Here is a 10,325-nt window from a genome sequence, read left to right as displayed (position 1 = left end):
TCAAAATAATTTGTTGATCAATAATTTATTGAAAACATCTATGTTTGTTTTAGGATCTATTATTTTTTTTAATCCAATTACAATTACAAAGCATCTTATTGCAAGAACATATATAATTCGGATGAAAACAATTAATAACGGTACCAATTGTATTTTGTAAGCTATTGCAAATTTAGCATGAGAAGATGAGTGAACTAGATAACAAAATGACATATAATCTATTAAAGTCGATGGTTATTAGTACTGTGTATTGTGATGCTATTATGGCGTAAAATATAAAAGTTAAAAACTTAATAAAAAATATTCAGAAATTAATTATATCGAATAAATAGTAATGTTTATAATCTATAATAAGGGCATATTCAGCCAAATAAACTCTTTGCATTAAAAATCTCATGCTAACTTTTATGTTAAAATTACAGCATGGTGTTAAAAAATTAATAAAATTCAAAAAATAATAAAGATATTTTTGTTATTAGCCAAATAATAACTTTTTGTTATTTTTGTTTGCTATTTTTAAAATTTAAACATATTCATAATTACGTAATTCGAATGTGTAACTAAAATATGTAATCTTACTTCATATTTGCAATTATGTAATAACTTTTAATTTTTTTATTACATCTTTGCAAATAAATAAATATAAATCATAATTACATATAGAGATGCGTAGTGGTTGACTTTTAGTGGTTCAATGGTTTTTGGTATCTTGATCAAAATAAATCATTGCATGTAAAACCCCATTCAAAGTCAATACTAACACCCAACCGCAATCCAAACTCTGCAGAGAGCATCGACTGAGAAATTTTCCATCTGATCATTCTACTTCAGTCATGAAGGTATGTATTTACTCTCTTATTGAATTAGGAATGTGATGATTCAATATAAATCTCCAATAGATGTTTATTATTTTTGATTTGTTGAATCCTGCTCATGTTTGCATACAAATAAGTATTATGAATAGCCTCCATTCATGCTTGTATGATTTTTTTTGTCGGTCTACTTGTATGAAATTAGTTATTAAGATTAAATAAATTTTACAATGATACATACATGATAAGATTGTGTATTGATTCGTATTGGTATTTTTTTATATAGTATTGTCATATTGTATGTTGACTTATATGGCGAATAAATCAATCTAATTTTTTTAAGTATGTGGTTGATAGTCTTAATCCGTTTTGGCTAGCAGTATATGTTGTGAATTTAGTTATATTGCTCTAGTATTGGGACAATCATTATAGATATTGAACTCTAGTATATTGATTTGTAATACTATCCGCCATGATTGTATTGAGAGATGTTTAGTATTGCGCCTGCACTTTGCATCTGGTTGATTCACAGTAGCGAGAGTTATTACAATCTCCTGTAATCTATTAAAAAATGATTATGTTTAAAGTAGAAGTTAAAAAACAGTAAGATTACAATTGTTGCATTGAACAGGTTTTACTAAATGGGCGATGAGACTTAATTTTAGTTGTTAATTATAGTTATTTTTATTATTCCATCTCAGCAGCAAAACTGTGACCCTGTCAAAATTCCAGCATTCATCATTCAGATTGATCCAACAATGTCATCTCTCACGGATGAATTGGTAAATAACTTAATATTGTGTCCCAATACGTGTACAGACTTCGATAATTGAATTAATGAATAAGTCATTATATATGCCTTCGGAAATTACCACTCTCCTTTGCTTCTAAATATGGCGAAAAACTTCATCTAATGGATTAATAATCCTACCAAGTGGCCAGGAGCTAAAATTCTCTTATGAGAAAAATAGTGAAAGCCTAACTGGAGTTGGGGAACTCATCAAAGTGTTCACAAAAGGCATTGGTTGTAAATTTCTTCTCTGTTATAGAGGTGAAGGAAATTTTTGGGTTTATATTTTTTATGACACGGGATGTGAAATAGAGTACGTCATACCAGAAGAACCGAATTTCTATGTGGTGAAGCAAGGTAATACTGTAATCTGCTCTTTACTGTATTTCAGCACTTTGGCATTGTTTTAAGTCATGATTGTAATTGTACTTTTTATAAACATGAACAACCAATATTGCTGGAGCTGGATGGAAAATTTTAGTTGAAGCTAATGAGAATACAATATATGATGGCATAGTTGTAAGTTGTATTTTCCTAAACTTGTAAAATGCTTTAATCAGACAGTTCTTTTTATTTACATAATAGGAATACATAGGATCAATATATTTTCACTTTCGATGCAGGATATTCCACCTCCTTTCTTGGCACGATTTGGCAAGCATATCCCAGAAGTTGTTCTCTACTCTCTCCATTTGGATGCAGAATGTACAGGTTATTTTTGTAATTATAAGAAGAGGTTCTTTGGTCTCTATAAAATTCCACCAAACATTGATCTGAACCTGGGAGATTTTCTAGTGCTCACAAATTGGGAAGCTGGTCGGTTTGACGTTGTCATTTTTGACAAATATGGAGTGGAAAGGTTGTTTGCACATCAGACCCCAAAGCCTGGTAAGAACTCTACTAATAACAATTCTGTAGGTCATATCAATTGACAATCATTGCTGAACTTACATAAACCATTTTTTGAACACACACATTTAAAGATACAAATGCTCTTTTTCTTGATGCAGAGAATGTTCAGAAAACATAGTTCAGGGATAATGGAATGGAGATGCATTCGTTTGATTACATTCACCATGTTTAGGTTGAGTGCGGGGGTATCTCCACTACTGATGAGATTGTTTGTGATGTGATAGGATCGTCAGTTCCACTATTGTTTCTGCTCCGTGTGAGTACCATGGTTGTTGTTGTCTTCCCACATACGGCGCCAAATGTTGTGTAATAAAAACTAGGATGTGTTAGTAATTAATACTAGGGTCTGTGAGTTTCAAGTTTTAATAATTGTTCTCGCGGCGAGGACTAACAGTCCTCATAAGATGACTATATATCTCTGTGTTGTAAAGAATCAAGCCAAAAACGTAGTTTTAGGTTGAGGGGTAGAGCCCTTTATATAGAGGTAAGTCTAGGGTTAGACTTTTTTTGGGATACTTGGTGGACAAATCTCCTACTTAGATGGTAATTAGGACTCCTGTAAGGGAAGAAATTCCATATCCTTCCTTGTAGGAATTTGTGTCTGTATTAGACATATGTCTCTGCTCTTTCTCCCACCTTCATACAAAATTTTACAAAATAGAGCAAATGACTCTTCCTCGCACCTTCATACAAAATTTTACAGATAGAGAATTCTATGGTTATGTGCACTTATAAAAAAGGCGAGAAAAGAATTAAATGAAAAATAATAAGTTAAATTTATACAGTAAGAAAAATATATAGGATGTCGAATGAAATTTTAATTTAAACTAGCTTACGGCCCGTGCGATGCACGGGTCTTGATTAATATTTATATATTTTTATTTCTATTTTATATAATTTTATTAAAATTCTATAAAAAAATAAATACTAAATAATGATTATATTATTATGCTTTTATTGTGTATAATTCCAAGTTAAGTATAATTATTATATTATTGATGAGATCTTATTCATAAATATTAATGTAAATATTTGTTGTTGGTGAGATTCGATCTCAAAACTTATATGTATTTTTATAAATAATAATATAAATATTTGTTGTTAACGGGATTCGAACCTGAGAACTTATATATATTTTTATAATAATAATATAAATGTTTTTTGTTGACGGGATTCGAATCTGAGAACTTGTGGAGTGTATTTTTTGGTATTTAAATCTGACGACTCTTATTATTTGATGATGATTGATGATGAAGATCTGACATTCGTGATGGAAAAGAATAACCAAAATGAGGGGTTAACCAAACTACATATTATACCCCATTCTGGTTATTATAGTATAGTATAGATGATCAGGAAAGGAATAATAAAAGGATCCAAATTATAAAACAATTAAACATATCAACCAAACTATAATAAGTGTACAAATTTCATTTTATTCGGTAAAGAAAAATTTACTGAGTAAAATATATGACAGAAAAAAAATATAGAGTTCATGATATTTGTTGTGCCACTAGATCATGTTATAGGGTTTCTTTAGAGCGCACCTTTGTTACTTGTAAATTGGAATTCTTCTTTAAACAGAGCCTATATCTCTTGTCTTCTTGGAAAAGTTCAAGGTATTAAGGTATTGATTGATTTGAAAACTGTTTCAGTGTGAGAAGTGACCGTTTGAAAAATCTTAGAATAAGTAACTTATGATTTAAACTGAATAAATGAGTGATAAGTTGATAAATGCTTATAAGTTAAACAAGTGTTTGGATAATTTAACTTATAAGTCAAAATTGTTTTTATTTAAATAAACTAAAATAAATAATTTTTATATATAATTATCTTAATTCTTATATTTTAAGTTAGATTAACATTTTAAAAAAATATTCTAAAATTAAAATTGATAAAAAACGAAAAATCAAAAATAAGTTGAGAAAAAGTACGTCATTACTAACATTCAACTTATCAGCTTATAAGTTGTAAATTCAACTTATAAGTTTTAAATTCAACTTATAAGTTGGGTCGACAAATACTCGTCAATAAGTTATTACGGGCTTACGAGCCAAATAAGCTGGCTTATAAGGTTTCACAAACAGCAGTCTATTCAAAAGCAACACAAAGATGTGTAACAACAAAATACATAACATTGATCACTATTGAAGTGAGGAAGTACAAAGATTAACACACTTGGTTGCAAAAGGACAAATCAATACTAGGAATGAACTAAAATTTAATCACAGAACAGATGGAGATCTACCAGTATAACGCAGTTGAATCCCATGAAGATGAAGAACACGTAAAAGGAATAACACTAGGCATTAGCTCCACAAGCCAAAAGAAGTTTTGTTATAATATCACATCTCAGTAGTTGAGAAATGTAAAGAGGAGTTGCACCTTTCCTGGTGATGATATTCACATCAGCTCCCCTGTTCAACAAAACCTCCACCATATCTTTGTCGCCGCTCTCCACAGCCAAATGCAATGGCGTGTAGCCATCGACATCTTGGGAATCGAGCTCTGATCCAAACTCAACCAGCAACATTGCTACATCCTTGTGGCCTTTGATAGCAGCCACATGGAGAGGAGTCAATCCGTATTGGTCGCAATAATTGACATTAGCATCGGTTTCTAATAATAATTCGATAAGTTTTACGTGTCCGCTTCTTGAAGCATTTAGCACTGCTTCCCCGCGTTCAAGTAGCTCTACAACTTCTTTCTGCATCATCATCATCATCCAAAATAAATACATGATGTATGCAATTTATCAAGTTGAGTAAAGATGCTTCTGTAATCAATTTGAAATTACTAACAATCTATAAATGTTTATTCATCCCATAATATGCTAATGCCAGTGTTCTAAAGATCCTCGATAAATTCCCGATTCAACCGATTAATCCCCGATTAATCTCGTATAAAGTACCCGACCGATTGGATTTTTGAAATCCGATTAATTTTTACGAATTTTTCTTTATTGGAGTATATATAACTATTTATTAAAATTAAAATACTATATGAATTTAAATATGAATAATTATAGAAATTATGATATAATAAATATATTTGTTAATAAATAACTAATATAATCATAATAATATATTAAATATAATTTAATATTATAATATATCCGATTTTTACCCCGATTAATCCCCGATTTTCAATTAATCATAAATCAGTAACTCGACCGATCTTCCCCGATTCCCGATTTATACAACACATGCTAACGTTACTTTTAATTGGAAACATTGCTCAAATTCTACCATATTATATACATCAAATGGCCAACAACATTAAAGCCCCAATTCAATTCAGTGTTTTTTTTATTGTTTTATTAACAATTAAAGTATGATACATGACATTAGTATCCTAAATTACCAAAATTTTAGTAATAAAATAATTTTGATTTTTTTTATTAGGGGATTAAAATTTCAAAAACAAAGTGGCCGAACCTGTCCTCTTTCCCGAGCAAGTTCCAGGGGTGATCGTCCACCACGATCTGCAGGAGTAATAGTTGGATCAGCACCCGCATGAATAAGCAACTCCATCATCCGACGGTTACCATTAGTCAAAGCTTTATACAGAGCCGTCCGACCGTCAATTGTCCTCGCGTCCACATTAGCACCTGCACGCACCAACACCGTAACACACTCTTCATACCCTTCATTCGCTGCCAAATATAACGGAGTTCTTCCCTTTTTATCCTTGCAATCCAACGGCCCACCTTCTTTGTTACTTATGAGCTTCGAAATCTCGTCCGTCCGATTATTTGCCGCTGCCACGTGTAACTCATTCCACCCCTTACATGGGCTAATGTTGTATTCGGACTCGGTTAGCAACCTCACCATTTCCTCCGAGTTATCCAACTCAGCCGCAACTCGGAGTAGCGACTCAGCATCACGCCCGGCCAAAACAGTTTTCTGCCGCTTCAAGATATTCTTGACCGAGTCGCAGTCTCCGGTGAGAACAGCATGACGGAGGAGAAAGGGGCCCACGAAGGCAACTTTGAGTTTAATATCGTGAGTTTGATGATGGAGGGGCGGCGCTAGTGAAGTGCGGATGAGGAATTTGTCGCAAGGAGAAGAGCGAGGGAAAGAGGAGGGGAGCTGAGATTGAGGTCTGAGAATGACTTGAAAGGAGGTGTGATATAATGGAGGAATGAGTCCAGAGGGTGGATTAACAAGGAACTTGTGTGGAGATGAGGTTTGTATCTTAAAGTATATTGAAGTGGTGGAACTCAGAGACCTCAGGTGGACAGTAGCACGACATTTACGACCAAGTGAGAAATCTATGCGTACTTCCTCTTCCGATACCTCTACTAGTTTCTCCATCGCTATTTTCTTCGATGTTTAGTTCATATCTTTTCGCATTATCGTGAATGAGTGGCTACCAATTCACGGAGGATACAGTATATATCTATGTATGTTTTAGATTATTTTTATTTCCATATTAATCATATTTTACATTTAACTGGATTTTTATTAATTATATTTATGACCAAATTGGACATTATTTCCAACTTTTTTGTTATAGAAATCGGTCAAGTTTTCAAAAATTGCCGATAAATCGGTCAAAAATATTTGTCCAATTTGACCGATTTCCGATAAATCTCTGATAAATTATCCGATTTTTTAAAAATCATCCAATAAATCATAGATCGGTACTTCAACCGAATAATTCTGATTTCCGAAATCTGTAACACTGCCAACCTTGTTCCCTTCGGATGAACCAGTATTTCGATTTCCGCATTTATCATGAAGACGAAAATTATCGCCTTTATCTTGCTTGCCACCACCAGTACCATTTAATGTGTCTGAAGTTGTTTTTGCAGACAAAGTTGAAGACTAATCCTCGACATTTTTCCAAGTCAGTAGCTTTCATAACAAAGTTCTCAGAGAAACCAGATTGCTTATCTTGTTCTGTGTCGTTGCTTTTCTTTTCTGGAACTTGTGTGTTCATGACAGCTACAGAACTAGCTGAACGGAATCTGGGAGAGAGTTCAGTACGTCAGTAGCACTAGTGCTCTTAACTTGCAACGGAATCTGAACTTCAGGCTCTCTCACAGGGCTTACATTTCCACTTGATTTAGTATGAGATCTAGCAGTCTTTTTCGCATTCAATTTCACTGTTATCCTTAGAGGATTCAGGGACTGCCTCACGATATCGTTAAGATCTTCTTCATCAGCAAGTGTCACCACATCTTTATCTTCATCAATGTATGTCAAAACAAGTTCAGAACCAAAAGGAAAACTGTAAAGAGAATGGACTTTCTCTCTAAGTGCATTCATGTCAAGATCGAGCTTCCCATCAACAATTTGTGAACTGAATGTGTTTCACCGTATTGAACCTGTCCAATACATCAAATTGTGTTTTAAGCAATAAGAATCCACATAACACACTCGCAGACCCATGTTGTCTTTGACAAGGTTCGAACCCTCGAAATCTTATAAAGTGAGCGAGGGAGATACCGAGAAATAACTTACACTCGGAAAGAGAACTAACTTTACATGAAGATTAAAAACAGTATAAACATACACATATATTATATAATCAGGGGAATAAACATGCACAAGTGAATGGAAATGTGCTGAACTGAATGACTGCAAATGAATCGTCCAGGGCGTTTGTTTCACACATGAATATCTGGACGCTTACAAAAAACCTCTGGACGAGTCGAGCAAAAAATCACGTTGAATGGTTGGTAACCATGATCATAACACTCCTCGGCTAATTCTACTTGTATAGCAGCATATTTAAAATTAGTTCATCATAACTTCAATAGTTTAAAATATTGTTGTTGTTAAGTTTAGATTTTTTAATTTATACAAAAATAATTATGGTCATGAATTTTTACTAGGTGGCTAATTAATTTTACTAATATTCTTGTAATTACACATTATTTCTTTCAATAACATGTTATTTTAAATTTATATCCAAATTTTAACTGCAATTATTACCAAAATTTAAAATTATTACGTCTAACATTTTATAATGATAATGTAATAATAATTTTATAAACAATTGTAACAAATATTAGCTCTTAAATATTTTATTTATTCAAAATATATGATTCAGATTTAACAAATGATCTTTTTTCAACAATTCTTAATAATTCAAATATCATATCATCCACAAATTTTAACCATCCATAAAACATGGTTCAGATTTATCAAATGACCCCATGTAACGACCCGCACTTCCGGACTATTAAATCTAAATCAAAACTAATACAAAATACACTTATTAATCCAAAATTCTATTACAATGGTGACTATTACAAAAGCGCGGCAAAAAGCGGAAGCCCAAATGTCAATCTACTTCAATTTTAAGTCCTCGAATTCCAATGCTAATCAACTCGAATCTTATACGAAAACTGAAATTATAAAAAGGGTGAGCTACAAAGCTCAGCAAGTACAAATTGACTAACTATTTAACCGGAAATCAATGGGTGTTTTAATAAAACGATTTTTCTCAAAACAATAATAATTTTGTAAAATATTTTCTAAAATAAATCCAACCCAAAGTTTTATATTTTAAAATTCATAATTTAAAATAGAACAGAGCAGATTTTTATAACAGATCAGAACAGAGTAAAACAGAACGAAACGATAATTCATATAAATACCATAGTCTTGATCTACGGCCACACTTTGCCAGTAGCCGGCATCTAATTCTTACTCTTATTCTTTATACCACACTTTATCAGTGGTCGGCATCTAAATTTCAATAATTACGCGCCCTTAATAGTTATCTAAAGTTGCACACCTGTGCGCCTAATAAGGATATCTAAGGCTAGTTCTGGAACTATAGCGTAAATTACGAACGGTTTCGAAAACGTAGAGACTGAATTTCAAAAGATTCTCGTATCTTATTTCTTATACAGTTCAAAATAAAATTCTTATATCTTATACGAAATTCGAAATTCAGAGTATCAAAATTTTTTCGAAAACAAAAGTAAGTCAAAAAGTACTTACTCTAAATTCTGACCAGATCTGAATATAGCCTTTTTGACCCTCTAAACAACGTTATCTTCAGAAACGCAAAACACGAAAGTTGGAGATAACGAAAAGTGCTTTCCGAAAAGTCTAGGATCACTGAATTCCGACTTACGATAAATTTTTTACAAATTTTACAAGACTGCTGATTTTTATGGCTAAAAGCCCTACGAATTTTAATAATTAAAACGAGGAAGACGAATATGATGTATTTATAACGATACAAAACCCTATATCTTAACTTACAAGTTATCCATATTAGAATTTGATCCAAATTTTAGTCTCAAAACTCTAATTCAATTTCAAATTCTAATCTTTATCTAATTTTATTACTTTTTTTTCTATTATTCAATTATTAATCTAATTCTAAAAATTACGGGATATTACATACTATCCTCCTTAAAGAGAATTTGGTCCCCAAATTCACAACAGTCCTATATGTCTAGTGTTACTAATCTCCTACAGGTCAAACTTAAACTATGGTCCACAAGAACGCATCCTAGGGAATGTACTAGTCTCATACCTAACACATTCTAAAGGACTGCCTGCTCGGATACCAACTGTAACGACCCGCACTTCCGGACTATTAAATCTAAATCAAAACTAATACAAAATACACTTATTAATCCAAAATTCTATTACAATGGTGACTATTACAAAAGCGCGGCTAAAAGCGTAAGCCCAAAGGTCAATCTACTTCAATTTTAAGTCCTCGAATTCCAATGCTAATCAACTCGAATCTTAGACGAAACCTGAAATTATAAAAGGGGTGAGCTACAAAGCTCAGCAAGTACAAATTGACTAACTATTTAACCGGAAATCAATGGGTGT

The 10,325-nt window shown here is 32.3% G+C and overlaps 1 protein-coding gene across 1 annotated transcript; it reads right to left on the bottom strand.

Moving 5' to 3' along the window:
* Positions 1–4,629: 4,629 nt before the first annotated feature.
* LOC141706755 (protein VAPYRIN-LIKE-like) lies at positions 4,630–6,889 on the bottom strand. The gene is made up of 2 exons (XM_074509584.1): positions 5,952–6,889; positions 4,630–5,221 (listed from the first exon to the last, which is right to left on the bottom strand). The coding sequence occupies exons 1-2, from the start codon at positions 6,828–6,830 to the stop codon at positions 4,817–4,819; spliced, it is 1,284 nt and encodes a 427-aa protein (XP_074365685.1). The 5' UTR covers positions 6,831–6,889; the 3' UTR covers positions 4,630–4,816.
* Positions 6,890–10,325: the final 3,436 nt, after the last annotated feature.

This window comes from Apium graveolens, chromosome 2 (assembly GCF_009905375.1).
Source record: "Apium graveolens cultivar Ventura chromosome 2, ASM990537v1, whole genome shotgun sequence".
In the NCBI taxonomy this organism is placed as follows: domain Eukaryota; kingdom Viridiplantae; phylum Streptophyta; class Magnoliopsida; order Apiales; family Apiaceae; genus Apium; species Apium graveolens.
Note: the sequence above shows the minus strand (reverse complement) of the source record. Positions and strands in the feature narration are given on the sequence as shown.